The following is a 21007-nucleotide window of genomic DNA, read 5'->3' as shown; positions in this document are numbered from 1 at the left end:
CCTTCTCAAAAGATAGCTTTTACAGCGAAGGACAAATAAACTTCTGGAAATTTCTCACCTTCTGTTTACACCCAATTCTGCAAAGTGACAGTAATCATTCTGCGCATCATGGTTTTACTAAATAAAACAGACAACGGTAGCCTATACTCTGGACTATAGAAATGTTTACTATTTTATTTGCGACAATCTTAAGTGTCTGCAAGTATTTACATCTGCAATGTTTTTGATACACACAGTTTTCTTCTGAAAAAATCAACAGATATTTGATCTCATACTCTTAGGTTTTCAACCCCCCCCCCAACTCTCTCTCTCTTAGATAATTACTTTACCTTTTTTTTAATTACCTAATTGTAAAACTACATAAACGGTAGATTTTAGTATATCTGTTTCTGTAAAAATGTCAGACAGAACCTTTCATTTTAAGGTAGGCCAATCTATGTTTTGATTCTATCAGAACAGTCACCGAAGACTAAAAAGAAAATTCATTCTCCACAAGCCAATGACAGTTACGTAGCACGGAGGCTCAGCGGCATTGTGGAGAGCATCACACAGACCTGGCCAATATGAGGGAATGAGTCGGAGAACGAGATGATTGGCTCAGTTGGTACTAGCGTTGGTGCTTTGGGATTGGACTGTACAACAAATAGTCCTGCAATCCACAGAGAAATTGTCCGGTCTGGACGCTTCTTCTTTCAGGTTCTGGAAACCCGGAAAACTGCACAAAACCCCAAAGATTCCGTATGGATTCTGCACGAAACTGCGAAACCCGTCTCTCTGCGGCCATCTACTTTAGAGGTGAAAAGAGAGAAAGGCGCTGTATATCAGGCGTCTGCAAATATCAGATAAATTATTCATTTTATTTCCCCTCTCGCGGCTAAACTGATACTAAATTGTCATATTTCCATTAACTAAGTAATCTCTCGACTTCTCTATCTGTAATCCTCCAGAATTATCAACGTCTGGCCTCACGACACTGGACCCAGAATATGATAACTGTGTGTTGCCCTTGTCATTTATTTTGTGTTAAGTTTGTACACAAACACAATTATTCATAAACACCGTGGGAAAATGAAGTGTTCCACTCGTGTCAACTTCATTCTGTCACGGCCTGTGAGGCCTGGGATACAGAATATGGACCCAGAAGCAGACTCTTGAGAGACTGCATTTAAAAAGGTGATTTTAATGATCAAAAATTTCAGCAAAACAGATAACAGCAGGCAGTGTTCGCAGTTAATTCACAAACAGGCAAAAATGGGGATCAGGCAAAAACGTGGTTTGAGTCCAGGCAGAGTCCTAAATAACTAGTGACCAGTCCAATAGAAAAGGCAGAGGTACAGAGGAGGGTAAAACAGTTATCAAAAGTGAGCAGGCACAGGTCACAGACGAGGAGGGAATTACAAAAACCAAAAGGGCAAGACGAGAGCAAAAATCCAGGAAACATGCAGAAGTCAAAACATGAGCAAAAGTCAGAAAACATACATGAAATCGCGAGAGAACCTTCCAAAAAGTGGCGAGGATAATCTGGCAAGAAGTGAGTGGTGAGACAAGGCTTTTAAAACACAGACTAATGAGAGAATGGTGAACAGGTGAGTAGAGGGAAGGCTGGTGATTGGTGCGAATACAAAAATGTGGAGTGGAACCCAGGAAACAGAACACAAAACGGAAGAGAGGGGAAACGTGGTTAAACAGTGGAAGGACCAGGCTGGATTGTGACACGTTTTTGGTTTTCCTTAGTGTTTGCAGTTGGTTTACGACACAAATTCACCTCCCAGGAAGATTTATCAGTCTGAGATTGAAACCTGGTCTTACAGAAGGGAAGAGATCATTCAGATATTCGGGGGGGGGGGGGGGGGGGGGGGGGGGGGTTCTTTCTTTTTTTTTAGTCAAATAAACCCTTTTCCCATAAATGCGTCCCTGTGGCTTTATGCAAAGTTGGTGATGTAATGTGAGAAGGCTCAGGCATACTATGCTTATATATTAAATTCTTCACCTATGTTTTGCATACGCTTAATTACAGTTTCATAACACACAACATTCGACAGTTCCGTGAGGAAATGATAAAAAGAGGATTGATAAGCACAACAACTCTTCGCGTGTGACGCACTCGTAAGCTAGAACCATAGGAAGTAGTGTAAGGACTCAAAACAGAGCCAGAAATCGTAAAGAGAAATAGTTACATAGCACAGACGGACACCTAATTTGTCGATTCAATACTTAATGCACGTGTAAAGTGATTCGAGACTTGTCTCAGACTCAATATAAGAGACTCACAAACAATGAAAGCCTGTGTGGGAAAACACTGGTCATGGCCGTGGCGGCCATGGTGAGTGGACAAACCAAAAATGAACGTTCGCAAACCGCGAACAGAAAAGGTATAGAGAAGACAGACTCCGTGCGGCGTTCTAAACCCAGTCAGGTACAAAGTTCCGAGTGACAGCTGAGGACAAGATTGACTAAGCTTTGGAGTTATAAGGAGGTATTCTGAGGTATTAGAAGAAATCTGAGCGTGCGTGCGAAATTTTACAAAATGTATTAATGTGTTTTTTACGCCCTCAGATCTAACGTGCTCTTATGTTTTAATATTTTGCTTACGCGATGGCCCTATTTTGACGCTACACCCTCGCAGGAATCACATTAGTAACAATTATGCAAGGAAAGTAATATTAAACATTATTCAACTGATTTAATTCCAAAACCGTAATGTTCTGGAGTGAAATTCAATACCGATTTAGTGAAAGGTTTAAATATGTCTCAGGTGGTTCATTTAGATCAATATTCCAGTGACACTTCTATAGTGTTCCCTATTATTCGGCGCGTTCATCTCTGGAACTTGAACTTTCCCCCCTTAACTTCTGAGTATACGTGTGAGATTATTAATATGAGAAGCCTTTTAAAATGCTCACTTTATATTGGGATTATGAAATACCATACATTTACAAGATGTTTTTATGGGTTGCCTGTATGTTGTCTAATATAGGAATGCTGTAGACAATAAACTCCACCAGAGGGTAGCACAGACCTTAAGGTCGCAAACAGAGTACTTCCAAACGAGAGTGTGTAATAAAGGAATGAACTCCAATGCTACTAGAGACCAGAGAAAGTATGTGTGCTCTGTATAACACTCTAATATGTAATGCTTTGCTCATGCTACATTTTCATTTGCAATGTTCAGATGAATCAAATAACTGATTTCAAATTAAAACAACACAACATCAATTTACTCAGCGTTGTAATGTGTCATAATGGAACTAGACAATGTCCCTGAACTTGATAAATGTCTGTGAAATGCCGTATTTTGTGAGATCTGACATTAATGGTTTCCCTCTGCTAACATTCCCTCTATTTCTGAAGCTGCGACAAAGAACTGTTATTTAAATAACAGCAACCACAATCAGTTTAACAAGATGGTCAATCTGAAATTAACCAGATCGTCACAGAACGCATCTTAGTCGACTATCTAACTCCATTGAGCTAACACTCCACATCTCGAGTACAGGTTCATGTTTACTCTCTTTCAACGGAGGAACTTTGGATAAAACTGTTGGGTTTGCTGGTTTACAAGAAAAGGTAACATTAACATTAACCAGTGGTGATTATACTTTCTTAATCTAGATTCACCAAAGTATTTGTTTGCCATGTCATTGGTCGGATGGAGCCTTTTAGTACAATTAAACTCGCTTTAATATTTTACATTAAAGTGTAGGCCTAATAGAAATCAGTTCGTGGGTGTGGGCATGACCAGAAAACTCGCCACAGGGGGGGAAATGTTTGCAATGACTCAAGAAAATCGCTTTGTATTTCTTTAAACCATGGCTTAAAAATATTTGCTCAGTGGGTGATTATTAACCTAACCGAACGTCATCTTTAAAGAAAAACGCACGGTCCATAATTTATCACGATTTACTCGTCGTCAGTTAGTGGCTGACGTTTGCAAAAAAAAAAAAAAAAGAAAGAAAGAAAAAAGTTTGCCTTCTTTGACAAGTACCGGATTCCGCGCACCCGTTGGGGCCGCCTCCTTTTGCGATTACTGTATTAAAGTTTATCCTTTTCCTTTTGTCTTTTGTACCCAGTACATTCCTGTTACGCGCTTAGCCAATACTCAGATGTAATTACCTCTAGATGTAGCCTGCTCACTTCAGTCCGTCTGTCTGCGTATTTTATTACGGAATCTGCGTACAGGGAGCAGAGCGCGTGATGCGGTGCACACAGAAGTCGGCTCCACAAGGAATACGGTTCAAGAATAAACGCGAGTTAACTTCCAGTCAAAATGACAACTGTTGCTCACAGACACTCTATAGCTGGAAACGGAGTAGAGTCTGATATACGACGTGGATCCGTTCGCCGCGAGCTTTCTTTCGAGTATACTGGCAATGAATTGGTCATGAACAAGGACACCTTGAAAAGCATGGGTAAGTTAGCCCAAAGCTATGGTTTATATTACCTTACTCTAAGTAAATCAGACCTATGTTATATTTAGTAAGTTTAAATAAGCATGCTATCTTTATTGTTGCATTGTAGTATGTGTTTGGGTTTAAAACTCATTCTATTAATGGACGTATACTATATTCAGTTAGATGACATGGAATGGAATTTTGCTCAATTTCCGAGCTAAGTGTAATAATAATTATAACAAAGCGTAATAACTTGATGAGTCGAATCTCGTGATTGTGCTGAGCTTTAACAAAAAATGTTGGTCCCAGGTGCCCAGAACTGGACCTGAGAAACCCAGATGTCTCTGTGTCATACTTTGCAAAGAAACATATATACAGAAGCGTACAGTCCCAGTATGACCGTTTTGTTAATAGCACTGCATTACTTTCTGATTCGTGTCATGTTTTATTTGGCTTTAAAAACAGAACTTCAGCGGATCAGTGACATTTTTAATACTGAATAGCGTTTGACGGTTATAGTCAGATAACATTATTACCATTCTCGTTACCCCTGGCCCCGTTTCCCCCGTATTCGACAATATAAAAAAATCCATTGCGCGATATCTGTATCTGGAAGGAAATGACTGAATGGAGACTCTCACTTCCACATAGGTGGTTCATCCTCAATCACTGGACCTTCAGTGTTACTCCCTGCCCCGGGAGGTCTGCCCCTCCAATTCCTCAGGATTCTGTCTGCCACACTGTGCAGTCTGATAGCTAGGACACTTCTCTACTGAATACTGTCCACCGCGCGCTTTAAATGCGGTCTGATAGAAACTGTATGCGGCAGAAGCAATGTATTGTACTGCACGCAGTTAAAGCAGTACGATAAAATATAGAGGAATATGTGGATGGATGTTGGATAAAAGGCAAATAATAATGCAAAAATGTCTCCTTTACAGAACGTAAGTTCTCAAGAGGAACAGGTAGTCTAAGAGGAAACTCTGCTGCCACAGAAGACAATTTCCCCACAGGTAATAAATTTAACTGTAACTACTACAGCATCCACTCAGCAAAACTCCACTCCGTGTCGCATTCCTCTCTCACTTATACACGGAGAGTGGATTGAAAGTTCACTCCACAGGCCTCGTTTAAAAATTACAAGTTTGGTGTTTGACAAGTGGAGATAAGTTAAGGTTTAACTTGAGCAGCAGGTTTCAGACTGAATCATGCTGACCCGCGTCTCATTCTGCCACTCATCATGTTTTCAATATAAATACTCCAAATTCATGGACGAGGGGTGGAAAGATCAAGGCTCTTGTTTTTATAGCTGCACTGTATCGAGAGTATGAGCTACTGTATTGGATTATGTTCAAATGACAACTGCAGTTATCCTGTTCAACAATGTCTACTTTTCATTCCTTCAGCATTTACGCAAAGCACTAAGTTTGCATCTGAGTTTTCACAGGTTTCTGAGAAATATTCAAAGCACCAAAAGTTAAGCCAAATGAAATAATCCTTTTATTCTCCAATTAAAAAAAAAAAAAAGAGCCAATCAGACCATAGTCCATAGAATTCAGTAGAAATTTGAGTATGAATCTTTGTTCACAGGTCAGACTCACTGCCTCTGGGAAGAGTTGTTACTAAAAACACACTAAAGGTGTTCTATTTTCTTGTCTTAGACCGGAATAAGGGTTAAATGCACTTGACTCAACTTTTCTTGCCCCGACGAGGTGCATAGGGACAAACAAGAGAATTTTAACAAGATCATGTCATAGACCTTAAAGTGCTCTTTAACAGTCATTCATTAACTCATTGAGTCAGTGTGTCGATTTACTGTCATCTGACCATTGCGTAGGTTCGTCTCATTCTCGGTTACAAATTAAGAGAGTAAATCCTCTGTGTATATTGTACTCGGATATAAAACTTTTTTTTTCCCCTCCACGGAGCTCTACTGATTTTTATTGGGTCATGTCATCATCGCTCAATACAGTAACATTTTTGTGCCATACACATTAACTAGAGAAAAATAGACTTGTTTTCCGATGTGGAGAGGAGCTGTGTGGGATGAGGGTAATGGACTGGTGTTGTGTTACTCGCGTTCTGTTTCCTGTCGCAGTGCTGGCTCTGCAGCTGGCCATGGTGGAGGGGCCAGATCGACTTCCTGCCGATGAGAGCGCACAGGAAGTGCTGAGAGGGAAGCTCCGTTTGCTGGAGGCTGAGTCGACACAGGTCACGACCCTGATCTCGGTATGGTTTTAGACATTCAAAAAAAAAAAAAAAAAATGTGCATGAAAGCATGACCTTGCATATGCATAGGTCAACACTTGGCTGTTGACCCAGCATTTATACTCATAGGGAAGAACTCTGGGCTTTAATTCATTTTGTGCATGCACTGACATAAGCCCTATACGTGTTTACTTAGGGTTTATCACAGTGACGTGTCTAAGCTCCTACACCAGGACCTGGGTATTGTTGAACCCAACAACGTCAGACTGTACACACTCTAAGACTTAATTCTTTTTTCTTTTTTTTAACTTTTCCTAGGAACTTTCAGCACACTTGGTATCCATCAACAGTCAAGAAAGAACTATACTCGTCACGTTTAAAACGTTTGAAGAGATATGGAAGTTCACCACTTACCACAAACTGGGTTTGTTCTCACTTTCTACTCCTCATCATCACCATGAGCGATATTTCACATCAGTCATTTGGAAAACCTCGGGGGAATTCTCATTGAATGACACTTGTTGAGATTTGTCCAGAGAACTAGTGCTTTGGTCAGCTGGCGATATTACAATGACTGTGGAGGAGAACCACTCTTGAAGGAGAACCACAGACAAATGCTAAAGTACTGCTGCAGTGAAATCTCACGATACGTTAGAGCAGTAACCATGAGACATGCGGGTAATAATGCCAACACCGTGTGTTTCCGGACTGTTCTTTAGGTTTCTTGGGTCAGTGTATGGAGGATCTGCTCCTGGATCAGGAGTTCTGGCTGAGCTCCTTGAACCAGGAGGATTCTGGAATTGAAATCTCGATTAAAGAGGAAACTCTAAACCTGATGCGTAAAGCCATTCTCATGCTAGAAGGTAACGCAGTAAAATGATGTATACAGCAGTCATTATGCAATGTACCTTAGGTCTGTACTACTGAATCTTATCAAGTTTCAAGTTTATTTAAAGCCCAATATCACTGTTTACAGTCTAAAGGGGCTTTACAGGCCACAACAATCAAAATCAAAACAGGACGGCGACCCCCCCCCCCCCCCCCCCCCGACTTAAACCTATTTATCAGATCAATAATTTATTTTTCCAATGCAGTTTAATAGCTTAAAGGAGCAAAGGCCAGTGATTACTCTTCAGGTTTAATTTCTCTAATAAACAGTGTTAATGGGTGAGCTATAAATTACATCCACTATCATTTGTCAATCAGTATTTTTATTTTTTATATAGGCACACACACACACACACACACATATATATATGTATATAATATCTGTGTGGTATTTTTGCTATGACAGTATGATCCTGAATTACATTTTGATTTTCTCAGGGTCCTTTTTTGGAATCTGCAGTGCAAACCAGATGTTTGACAGCTCCACGTCTGGCAGTGACCTGTACTTGGAGAAAGGGGATATTGCCCTGTTTGAACCACCTTTCCTGGGCTCGGGGTGGACTGTACTATCCCTGACAGACGGATCAAGGGGAACCAAACCCAAACCGGCACTGGAACCCGTGAATCCCTTTCACGAGTGAGTAGGCCCACTGTACTCTTTCCCCTGTTCAGCTTTACCAGAAAGAAAACATCTCGGTCACACTTCATTTTCTTCTGTGCCCTAAGGTGGTTTCTGAAGTCCGTTTCAGAAAACGTTTTAGTTGGTGGAGGAAAGCTGACTTGCAGTTTTCCCTTTGAGTTCGGTAAGGAGATGCTCTAATCTTTTGCTTGTTCTTTGCCTTACCTCAGAGCATTCTGATGCTGTCAAAGACATACAATACCTTCAGCTTCAAACCTTTTTTACTCAAAAATAACAGATAAAAATACTGTCTCGGGCAACCATGCCCATAGGATGCTGGAATTCACACACACACACACATACACACACACACACACACACAGGGCCTTTAGGGGCATTCTGTTTAAGGGATGGACTCTCTCTCAGCTGTAGGCACCTGTGAGGCGACGGAGGAGTACTATGGCGAGGGGCCAGACGAGCTCAGCTTTTCGGCTGGTGATCTGATCGTCATCCAGGGCCTTCTGGTGTCCTGTTTCGAGTGGTTCATGGGAAAACTGGAGAGGACGGGCAACGTGGGACTGGTCAGGACCAGTCTAGTCAAAGCCACTGATTTACTTTGTGAGTAAGTGCCTACGTGTTGACCTGTGGTTGGGATTTAACCCTGTTTTCAAAGAGAACCAAACTACTGGGACTAAGAATATCTCTGTGGAAGGAATTTTTCCACAGTGATTAAATGAGAACTGTTTTAGGCGCCCGTCTGATATTAGAGACTACTGTTCTATTCGGTCCTGACTGGATGAAGGTTAAATGTTATCATCTTGTGCTGCAGATCCACTGAGATCTTTTTGGAAGAAGAGGATAAAAGGATTGTGAACCTTGACCAAGAGAAAATCAAAGAAGAGACAATTGCCTTCTTGACAAAAACATGCCAGAGTGACGTAGCCAAGATCTACAAACTTGGTAAGATAAATAATCTTTTTCCCTGCATTCAGAGTTGGGAAGAAACAACTTATGTTGTTGAATTTCCTAAAGCCATTACGTTACTCTAATCCTAAATGCAAAAGAAAATTCCAGAAGCCACGCTTACCACCCCATCTCCTGGCAGAGAACTAGGAAAGCAAAAGTCAAGCTTAACCCAGAGTATTTATTCCACAAGTGACATTTGTAGAACTTCATCAACAAAAAGCACAAAAAAAATCACATGAAACTGCCTCTAACATGGTGGCCGCTCTGTCAACATTCTTTTAGGTTTTAATTTTTTTTATTTTCGCCTGCATAGGGCATCTGAAAATGGCAAGGAACTAAAGCTAGTGCAACATTCGAGCCTTTAAACAATGGGCTCAACTTATTCAAACCAGGATGAAAAAACATGTCGTGCAGAAGAATCCACTTCTGTTCTGCTTCGGTTCACACTTACAGATCTTGACCTGAATTGAAAAATTGCAGGATTATTACATGAAGTGTTCTGTCAGTATATTCAAATCTGATTACATTTCCACTGATTCAGTAGTAAATTCTGGGAATGCAAAACCATATTGCATTCTCATTTATACTGTTATTTATTTATTTATTTTTACATTTAGGGTATAAATAAATGTATAATAATAATGATAATAAATATATGTAGTAATAATAATAATAATAACAATAAATGTATTTTTAAAAATGGCATGTGCGTTGTCATGTCTTTGCGGTCGACTGTGAAAACTAGTAGTTAGACTTAATAATGATTAGACTTTCCCCATTTTCAAATAACCCCAATTCACTCACCTTGTTTCCAGGGCAAGGTTTTTGGTGCTCGTACGCCAGGGGTTAAATTGCTGATCATGTGTTGAAAAATACCATGAGTCACTTCTTTAACATTAGTAATTATAGCCAAAAAACATTCTGATTATATGTAGGGCTAGGATGCCTCAAATATACACTCAAAAACGTGATTTTCATTTTTTTTTATATATAATCTAAGCTGCTTTTCAATAACCTGAGATGATATTTTATGTATATTTAAAACACCTAGACGGCTGGCATGAATTCAGATACGTCGGACACACCACAAAACTCACACACAACTCACACACAGATACGTCGGACACACCACAAAACAAATTCCCCCGGTAGCCAAGAATAAAAAGTTGACACTGACCTGTTCTGGACAATCTGGGATGTGGAAATTCCCCAAACAAACGGCGGGTTGTCCAATCCTGCTTTCTCCTCTGTGATAATCAGAAGAGAGTCTGGTCAAAGTGTGCATGTACACACGGGACTAGTTTTACCAAAAGCAGACAGTCTAGTGGAGTGACAGATCAAAGAACATATTCTTTGTACATTCTTTGCTTGTGGCTGTACTGAGAAAATGTGATCACAGTGCACAGCCATGTCACACCAATGCAACAAAAATAAATAAATAAATGAATGAATGAATGAATTACCAACATCCTAACTGTTTGGATTTTATTAAGTATAAAAATTAGGGACGCCCATGGATTCCATAACAGCACAGACACCTTAGAATAGTGAAAGCTGACCTACATCCCAATCTTGCTCAACGACAGGACTAGTCCATGTATTGACTGGAACCATAAATGTGCGAAGCATCTCAGTGCTGCTGACTATGGACACAAAGACACACACAAAATGAGAGATTATACAAATGCCTGAGAAACATCACAGTTTGTATCAGTTAAATTTCTCTGGTCAAGCAAAAAGAAAAGAGCGAAAAAGAAAAGAAAAGAAAAGAAAAGAAAAACAAGCAATATTTAAAGAGCTTGTTCAAATGACAAAGTAGTTCCAATACGTATTCCAATCATTTCTTACCATCGTCGATGTTAAGCGCGCACTTGTTTACACAGTTGGCAATGTGATGGGGCAGCTCGTGCTTGGGCATCAGGTGGCGCGCATTGAAAGGGCACGTTTTCAGTTGGTTCGCCAGTTCTGGATGGTTCTAAAACAAAACGTCACCACAAAGACAATTAATCGACAGGATCGACGTATTCGAATATTCCGCAGTACACGCTGCGTACCGAGTATGAATCGTATTTTAAGACACAACGAGCTAATAGCCTGCTTCTCCGGAGACTCGCCAATCTGACTCGGAGAATCCCAATACCTAATCAGGGTCTTCGACTCTACATCGAGTTACTGGAATTGAGAGTTACTGGAATTAAATTGCCTCTGAGGAAGTTACTGGAATTAAGCTGCCTTCCACGCTGTATAACTTATGCATTGGGTTGTTTTACCGCCATTTTTCACGATATCTTTACATTTCGTACTGTTATTTGCCAGCGACAGTTTGTCGATAGATTTCACTGAATAAAACCTTCCTTCAGCCGTAGCCCTGGCTATCTTACATTTGTTTCTACTATAGGGTATTATGTTTACAAAATGAGCGCCCAGAGACGACTGTGTACAACTGTCAAATTAGGGTCAAAAAAGCACACATACACACCTTACGGCACTTAATAAAATGGTATGGAATGCGACAGGCCCGGATCTTGTGGCTGGGGTCGTAGGGACACTGCTGTAGTTTCTCTGGGTCCCAGCAATCCTCCAAGTCTGTAAGCAACAGCCGCATGTCATGACTAAAGATGTAACAGGAATGAATATTTCCATTCAGGACAATTCTCGAATGATCAAGCATAAGAATCAATTTTACCATCTTTCTGCTCCCAGGGGCTCAGTTTTCTGTCAGAGTTAGTGTTAGTCCCAGATATTACTGAAGACATTTTATCCGAATGAACAGGGAGCAAGAGTAAAACCGCAACGTCCAAGTTTGCAGGCCACGTTACTACCTGACACTTGTGAATTAGCCAGTTACGTTAGCAAGACTCTAACAGCAAGCAATCAGACGTGCAGACAGTGAGACAGCTACAGTGCCCTTATTTATATTAGTTTCGTTTACAGAAACAAACAGTGATCATTTAATTCTGCTAAATGTGCGCGTTGACAGTACCGGAAATCAGTAACTACTTCCGCTGTACGTGCCAAGATTAGACTGTTGAAATAACACGTTTAAACCGTGATCTGATTCAGATGACAAATGCGTTCTGGAAATGTATGTTATTCCTGGTGTATAATATAATATTAAAAATGTAGGTTTGGCTGATGGGCTAAGATCTAAGCCATTACAAGTGCCGTTTTATATAGTAATCAATTGACATTCGAAGACAATCCAAGAAGTTGCTGCTGTTAGCGGGCAGTTAGCGAGTGTGTGTAAATTCTCCATCACTTCCCTTGTTCATTATTACTTTTTCCAGCTAAAAAACTTTCATTTTCATTTTCATTTCGACAGGGATTACCTCCCATAACTGTGAACTCGCCTGCTGAATAGTAGATTTATCAAAAATGGGTAGTATGGACTGTCAGTAGTGCATATATCTGAATTTCGATCTAATATTATTATTATTTGTTTTTATTTATTTATTTATTTTTACAGTGGTTATAGAATTTCTGTCAAAACGTATGCTTCATTCTACAAGAATACCTAGTATCTCTCATGTCAGAGAAACTATTATGAAAATAACCTCAGTTATTAACTGAAATAATCTGTTTAAAATGAATTGGAAGAGGACCTTGTTCAGCAGAGATATCTTTGCCATAGTTACATTCTTGGTGATGGAGTAAATGGTATTCAGATGAAAGGCAATGCTTATGGGGCAATGTGATCTGATCGATGCACTTATTGTAAGTTGCTTTGGTTAAAAGCGTCTGCTAAATGACAAATTGTAAATTGAAAAAAATGCATTGTTTGTTCAGGTATGTTTAAGATTTGTATAGTACATTTTAAGTTTCCTGTAGAATTAAATATTCTATGTAATTAAGCCTAATGTTTGTATTCCACAGATCTGACAAATCTTAATGGAGTTCCAGGTGTAAATCAGAGTATGTATTCAGCTGATCCTTTTCTGTTTACACCAATTATTCTTGTTTCCCTCATTTTACATTTTCACATGGCTGATATAGATCGCATTCTGTTTGCGGTTGTTCACCTCTCTCTCTCTCTCGCTCTCTCTCTCCCTCATCATCTATGTATATGTATGTAGATAGCTGTTCCAGAAGTAATGATCTGAACACTGGAAATCAGGACAACCACAAAAGAAAAGTGATGCACATTTTGAGTCAGGTAAAGGAACTGCATGGAGATGCATCTTCACCAGCGAAACCAAAGCTCAGAAAAGACACAGACACCACCAAGACAGAGGAGCCTGGGAAAGCCCCGTGCTTCACTGTGTGCTCCGACCATAACGGCCCCAACACAGAGAGTCTCCAGAACCTTCTTTCTTTCCTGGACAGCCGTGAACATAAGTCAGATTTCCGCCTACTCTACAGAGCTTACCCGGAATTCCTGCTCTCACACTTCCAAGGTCACTGTGACGAGGAACACCTGGTGGCGTTCTTGGGTGAAGCGAGGGAAATGGCACGAAAACAACGCCTCACCTGGGCACAGAGTCGGATCTGTTTTCTCCTGGGGCAGCTCTGCGCGGGCAGGTCAAAGTTCTCCCAGGCGCGGGTATACTACGAGGAATGTCTCGCCGTGCCCAGAGACAATTTCACGGACATGTTTTTTTTGTCAGCCATTTATTCCAACCTGACCTTCATCTATCTCACGCAGAAAAATACAGAGAAGTATTTTGCTCTGTCTGAATGCTTCGCCGCCCTGTTGATGGCTGTTCCCGATGCCCTATCTGATCTGGAGGACCCAGAGGTTTTAAAGTACGTCCTGAAGAAAGCCATTCTTTCCAAGAACCTGTCTGCTGAAGCCCGAGCTTGCTTCCTCTTGGCCAAGCTCCACCTGAAACTGGGAGAGGGGATGAGCGCGATACCATTCGTTGAGCGACTGCAGATCCTTTCTGACGAGCTGCCCAGAGTCTGTGAGCCGACCCGTAGCCAAGGGTTTCTGTTGCTGGCGAGACTCTACAGCGACCAGGCCCTGCCTCGCCTGGCCGACAGCGTGGCGCGTCACGCTTCGCTCCAAGTCTCGTCCACCGTCTCAGACTGCGTGTGTGGTGTTTCGCTGCTACTGGAGAACGCCCCGCAGCTGTACGGGGTTAGCATCCCTACACAGGTAGCCCAATACCTGATCCGTGCAGCGGCTTTAACTTCAGCTCATTTGGAGTCCACTCTAGGATATGCATCCGCTCTGTGTCTGTCCTGGCTTTTCCATAAGCACAGCTTGCCTGACAGGGCGGTTCATTATATGCAGACCCTCCTTGACCAGGCTTTCATGTCCAGCATCAACCAGTCAGATGCAACCACCGCCTTCATCTGGTTAGCCTGGTTGCACATATGCAACGGTCAGCCCTGCAATGCGTTGGACATCCTGGACGGAATTTTATCTTCCCTTCCGGAGCACTGCACCTCGCAACTGGAGGGCGTGGTCTACAACATGCAGGCCATCGCCCTCAGTCACGCCGGGAACGTCCAGCAAGCTGCGAAGAGCTACCAGGCTGCCGTGGAGATCTCGGAGGAGTTTGAGGATTACCACAACTGGGCTGTGGCGCTGGCCAACTTTGGGTTCCTGTGCCTGAGGGCCAAGGCAAAACGGCTGGCAGAGAACCACTTAACGCAGGCAGTGGAGCTGTTCTGTCAGCTAGAGGATGAAAATCATGAACTCAGCTTTATCGCTGTGCTCCTGGAGCTGGGACAGCACTACATCGCCAACGGTTACCACAACAAAGGGAAGATCTACTATGAGTGGGCTCTGCTGATGGCCATCCAAGCAAATCACCCTGAGAGTAAGTGATCTTTGGCAAAGCATATAGTTTTGCATATAGCGAATGTGAAAGTGCCAGTCTCTGTCTCTGTGCACTGTCTCTAGTCTTCACTGAGTAATGAAATTGTTGACAGTTACCATTAAAGTACATTAGATCAGTGGATACAAAGTACATTCACCACTGCTTCAGCAGAATGGGCTATTTCAGGTCTTGTACAGTTGCATTTAGACATAGACCTCTAATAGGAACGGCATGTAGTTGTCACCAATTCTCTGTGAAGCCCACAGTACCTCAACATTTCGTGAACTGTGGCTAAATTCAAGTGCAGTCCAGATTTCGATATAATGCATTTAGCATGAAACTGTCAGTTCTGCTAATGACACAAATAGCAGGCTCAAACTAGGCATCCAACTGTTTAACGTCCTGTGCAAGACGTCATGTGATTTATATAAAGATATAGTTGCATGCATGCAGTTACTTTTTATAGGCATACCGGACGATGAGCATTTACTGAAAACCTACCACATATGGTCATGAACACTTTTATTTTTCTTGCTGATATTTTCAGTGAGTGGCCTGCGAAAGCAGTGTTTCCAAACAGCTGTGGTTAAGGTGGTTAATCATTCTGTTGATTATAGATTTAGTGAGCTGAGGAGTAAACAGCCTGTAAACTGTAACAAAGCCGCAGAGTTGCGACACGCTTAGATTTTACTCCACATTCTGTTCCATTTTGTGTCACATGAGGGCATGACTATTTTTTTGTTTTCGAGTCCAGTGGTTTAAAGTTCTTTTCTTTTTTTTTCCCATGCACCAGTGCTTCACATCAAAGAAATGTGGTCTGTGCTAAGCTGGGAAAATATTGGAAGTTTCCAAAATTTCCAAAAAGTTAAATGCAGGTTTGGTTGCATTCTGAGGTAGGATTTAGAGGGAAGTGCCATTTCTAGCTATACTGCTAAAACATTATAATACATGGAAATCCCCGGACTTCGCAGCAAATTAACTTTACATGTATCAACTGAAGTCCCTCTCGCTTTTCACTGTATTGCCCTAAAATGTGTATTATATTTAACGTGGAGAAAAAAATGGTTATATGGGTAAATAATCTTAATGCTTAATTGAGAGGTATTTACAGGTATCATTTACAGGTATCATAGAGGTTCCTATTATCTATGGATAACACAAACTGTGCATGGCAACAGATGGGCCACAGTCTCTAACTGTACAAGAACTGAGTGTATCTACAACTTATAGATATATTTAGTTCTCATACAGTTAGAGACAGCATGCACTACAAGTCTCTGTGGTGCGACTGGTTAGTGCGTGCGGCTGTTAACCGAAAGGTCGGTGGTTCGTGCCCCCCCCAGGAATGTTAGACTTGTACCTGCTGTGGCCCGGCTGGTTCGTAGCTGGCATCACAACGTGAGTGTTGGGGGTTTGAGCCATGGATTGGTCGGTGGTGTAGTGCACGCTTTCTGAACTCTTGACAGGACACTTAAACTTGCTTTTGGGGCAGCCCGTGGCCTAACAGTTGGAGAAGCAGGCTTGTGACCAAAAGGCGCTCAACCCCCAACTGCCCCTCGCGTAAGGATGGGTTAAATGCAGAGGTTAAAGTTCACTGCTCACAGTGTGCGTTTGTGCAATCACAGAGATTTAATCTTAAAAATTTAAGGTGGGTGTTTATCTAATAAAGTAACCGGTGAGTGTATGTTCTCCTTTATACAATCGGGCTACAAGTAAGTCTGCGGACATGCTTTTTGTCCAGGCGAGCTGCAGGCCACCCGTCGTCTGTGTCACCTGTATGAAGAGGTGTGTCCGGACCAGGCCCAGTGCATCATCTATAACGAACACCAACTGGCCCTCATTCACCAGACTGGAGACAGGAGCCAGGAGGGAGACATCTTAGAGAAGATCAGTCAACTGTATCTGAGTCTGGGAACTGAGAAGTTAGTCAGTGTTACTAAATAGAAAAGTACATTCGTTGTTAAGTTTGATTTTAAGAAAAATGGAAATGGCCAACACTGTACAGCCTTCTGCAATAACGTGTGGATTTAGGGTCATATTTGTGCACACAGATTTACCACACATTACACGTACACTAGAAGAATTACTGAAATGAAAGACAGTTAGAATTAGAAGAATTTGTGAAATGAAAGACAGTTATGCATCCATCAATTTCAGAACTTTGACGACAGTCATAGCACAGAGCACACCATTTTGTAGAGTTGGTGCTTAATGTGTTTTATCTAATTGTGTTACTGGTTGCTATGACAGCGGAGTTGTTCACTAATCTCTAATGCCATCAAGGGAGGAAGTAGCATTGCATAGAGTTTTTAAATACTTACTTGGAATTTGTCATACTACGTCTTGATTCTGACATATTAAGTCCTAATTGCAGCTTACTATTACACAACTGCAAGACATTAAATTACAGTTGTGTGATACTGTGCGAGAATTCTTGTGTAGAACTGTCAAATTGTGATGTAGTAGTTCACAATTGTGCAATACCAAAATGCGAAGACTGGAATGGGCATTCCCTAGATTTACGCATACTAAACATGTAAAAACAACAACAACACAACAACAACAAAACAGGATTTTGATAAGTTTGATGTTATAGTTGGATATTATCTTTTTTCTCTCCCCCCCGCTTGCCTCATGTGCCAGGGCAAACAGATCTGCCTTGGAGCATACTAAACAGAGTCTGGGAATCTTCATCGACCTGGGGAGGAAGAAGAAGGAGGCACACGCCTGGCTGCAGGCGGGAAAGATCTACCACATCCTCAGACAGACTGAACTGGTCGACCTTTATGTGCAGGTAACGAAAGGCTTTACCTGATATTTCTCATTAATGGGATGTTGATATGGGGGTAACATCCTGTGTTAATGTGGTAGTATGTTAATATGTATATGTAATATGTTAATATGCTGTGTTAATATTTATGACATCATACTTTGTTCATAAACAGTTGACAAAATGATTATGTCTGTCCGTTCAGTTTTCGGTCCTGTTACGATTGCTTACCTTGTTTCCTATTGGACAGGTGGCACAGGAAGTGGGCCTGGGGACAGGAGACACTGCCTTCATTTTGGAGCTGCTAGAGGCAGCTGGAGATGTCTTCTTCAATGGGACACAAGAAAGAGAAAAGGCTGTCTGTTTCTATCGGGTAGGGCAAAACAAACAAACAAGAAAAAACGATTGAGTTTGATTTGAAAATGTTGAATTTTATTAATTTGTAGAGTACCAGAAAAACACTACCAGGGAAAAGACATAGGACATGTCTCACACAATATCAGGTGTATGTAATGCACTTCTCAGTAGGTTATTTATGGAAAAATTGATGTTATCCAGAACTGTACTAAGATTTTGTACCAAATAGTGCATTATGTTTTCATTGTTATCTCTACACGAATGTGTTTTGTTATTGTAATTGTATGGCTGTGTGTGTGTGCCTGCGTGTGTGTGTCTGTGTGTGTGTGCGTGTGTGTGTGTGTGTGCGTGTGCCTGCGTGTGTGTCTGTGACAGGACCGAGCCCTTCCCATTGCAGTGAAGACGAGCAGTGTACACTGTCAGCTGAGGCTGTGTAATAAACTAGCAGAGCTTCTGCTGCAGTTAGGCCAACACAGGGAAGCAGTGGAGTACGCACAGACTGCCCTGGACATCAGCATCGGCCTGAGTGAGTCACATGCAAACTCACACATTGCACTTTAGGATCTCCGTACTGGAGGAAAAAAATTTTGTTTGCTTGTTTTGGCCCTGGACTCAGTTCACATAATCAAACTGATCAAGAGCATCACACCCTCTGCACAAATTTGAATGAGATGTTTTTAGAACAGAAATGTGTCCTGAAGCAGATCTTTAGACTGGAACTAAGAAACACCAATCATGATAAAGCACCGAGGAGGAAGAGGAAGGACACATATCTTAAAACCCGATTGGTCTCCAGCTTTCACAGGCAACCAATGAAAAGCCATTATGTCAGTTCAGTGTCTGCCCATGAGACCAGCAGTGATGTCACAAACAGATCTATCCAGTTAACCTTTCTAAACCTCTCCTGTTTTGACCACAGAGGATCATTTAAATGAGCGCGTGGCTTACCATCGGTTGGCAACCCTCTACCACTGCCTGGGTCAGTTTGAGATGGCAGAACATCACTTCCTGAAGGCCCTGTCACTCTGTCCCTCACCCCTGCAGTTTGACGAAGAGTCTCTTTATTATGTCAGAGTCTACAAGACTCTGGGAGACATCATCTTCTACGACCTGAAGGTGAGAGGAGCCTGAGTTTGTCTCAGGAACTCCATTGATTTAACCACGCAGATGACAGCTGACTCTGTGAGCTTGGAGCGAATGTCTGTGTAGGCCTGTAGTAATCCACCAGATTCTCCACTGCAATTGTAAATGTAAAGTGTGGGTATAGGACGACTCACCATGTGTGTATGTGCAAGTTTGCACTGTGGCCAGAAGATGGCAATATTGCTTCAACCAATTATCCCAATTCATTCTTGCTTTGCCAGTCATTAGCACACCATAGGAGGTTCAATCCAAATTTCAGTGAGTATTTGTGTAAGTGAATGTGATACTGACACCTGAGATGCTACAACTACAGTTTAAATTCTACAATGTTTTGTATTGCTCATATTCAGATATAACATTGAACGCTGTGATATACTTGTTTCTGTCTGTCTCTCAGGAGCCGTTTGATGCGGCGGGGTATTACCACTTAGCCTTAGCCGCTGCCATGGACCTGGGAAACAAGAAGTCGCAGCTGGCTCTATGCACTCGCCTGGCAACCGTATATCACAACTTTCTGATGGACCGCGAGCTGTCGCTTCACTTTTACCAAAGAGCGCGAAGCTTCGCCGCAGATCTCAACGTGCGCCGCATCAACCTCGCGCCAGACCACAACTTCCGTACCACATCACAGTACAAGACTACCATCGGGACTGACAGTTAGAGCCACGTCGTATGTAGGAGAAAACGCTTGAAATCTTCAAGTTAAGCTTCCATCACTGAGCTGAACAAATCTTTACCAGTGTTCCACAAAGCTCTCCTCAAGCCTCTTTACCCCGGTGGTTCTTTTTCTGCTGCTGTAACATCCTAATATCTATTCATGAAGTCCTTGAAAGCGGTCAGAGGCGCTTGTGTATCAAGAGAAAACGGGTTACAGTCCCTTTCAATGAATGGCAACGATTATTGTTAGTGTCAAAATGTTTGTATGCCCTGATTTGTGCTAGTTGTGTATTTAATGTGTCTATCGAGTGAAAAATCATATCGTTTACACAGTATTTTGAAGCTCTTTAGAGGGTCCACGAGACCAGACACATTTCAGATATTTCTGAGAATGAACCGTCTGTTTCAACGATGCCAATAAACGATATTTAAATAAGACCTACATGGGTTGATTCAAGCAGCTTTTGGGAAGTCTACCAGATGTGGGGAAATTAATGATGGAAAAAGACAAGAATTACTCTGAATAATCTTTTCCTGTAAGCAAATTAACAATGCTGGTACAATATTCCGGGATTTTGGGGGAGTGAACTGTTGTCTAACTAATCCGTTATTACCACGCGGTTGTTCAAATATCTTTGGGATCGTCTCCACTGAAATGTGTTATGACTCTTGACCTCAATAAGAGCAGATAGATTTCAAGCTTAACAAGACATCCCTTATTTAAGTGCTGAAAATGATTGGCATTGTAGTCTCAAATAAATATGTTCACGGGTGCTGAAATGCGCATGACTTGATTTATAGCTTTGTTCTTGTAATGAAAACAAACATAGGGAGTCTGTCTGGGCGATAATTCTCGCTCCTGTGGAGCCCCTGGAAGTGCGCGCTAAAAAAGAAACCAACATCTGTGCTTACCGCCCAGACTCAAATGGACCAGAAAGCGTTCATAGCACGAACATGCTCTCATAGTTACCACACAAATTACTCAACAACTTCGCACGTTTGTTAAATACCCCAAGAAAATATTGTGTAGGCAATTTCTATACGATACATGGGGCGCGAAATATTTTTCATTACTTTTCCATAAATGTCAATGCTGGCCAGTTATCTTTGACATAGACATAGGCTCGTATAATATTTAACTGTGGACGGTAAGGACAGTATCGGGTGCTGTGAGATACTGTTACATAACATTTATACGGTCAATAGGTTAATCTATCCATGAATAATAGTACGTCGAGGTTGC

General features: G+C 41.6%; 1 protein-coding gene across 1 annotated transcript; it reads left to right on the top strand.

Annotated features, from left to right (window-relative positions):
* The first annotated feature begins 3938 nt into the window (after positions 1–3938).
* sh3tc1 (SH3 domain and tetratricopeptide repeats 1) lies at positions 3939–20538 on the top strand. The gene is made up of 17 exons (XM_030780174.1): positions 3939–4409; positions 5333–5404; positions 6490–6620; positions 6918–7023; positions 7319–7462; positions 7926–8124; positions 8214–8290; positions 8533–8728; positions 8936–9066; positions 12946–12984; positions 13146–14837; positions 16579–16759; positions 17481–17631; positions 17858–17980; positions 18340–18490; positions 18884–19080; positions 19505–20538. Exons 1-17 carry the CDS (start codon positions 4268–4270, stop codon positions 19766–19768), a joined length of 3996 nt encoding a protein of 1331 aa, XP_030636034.1. The 5' UTR covers positions 3939–4267; the 3' UTR covers positions 19769–20538.
* Positions 20539–21007: the final 469 nt, after the last annotated feature.

The sequence above is a fragment of the Chanos chanos genome, chromosome 7 (genome assembly GCF_902362185.1).
Source record: "Chanos chanos chromosome 7, fChaCha1.1, whole genome shotgun sequence".
NCBI classification, from domain to species: domain Eukaryota; kingdom Metazoa; phylum Chordata; class Actinopteri; order Gonorynchiformes; family Chanidae; genus Chanos; species Chanos chanos.
Note: the sequence above shows the minus strand (reverse complement) of the source record. Positions and strands in the feature narration are given on the sequence as shown.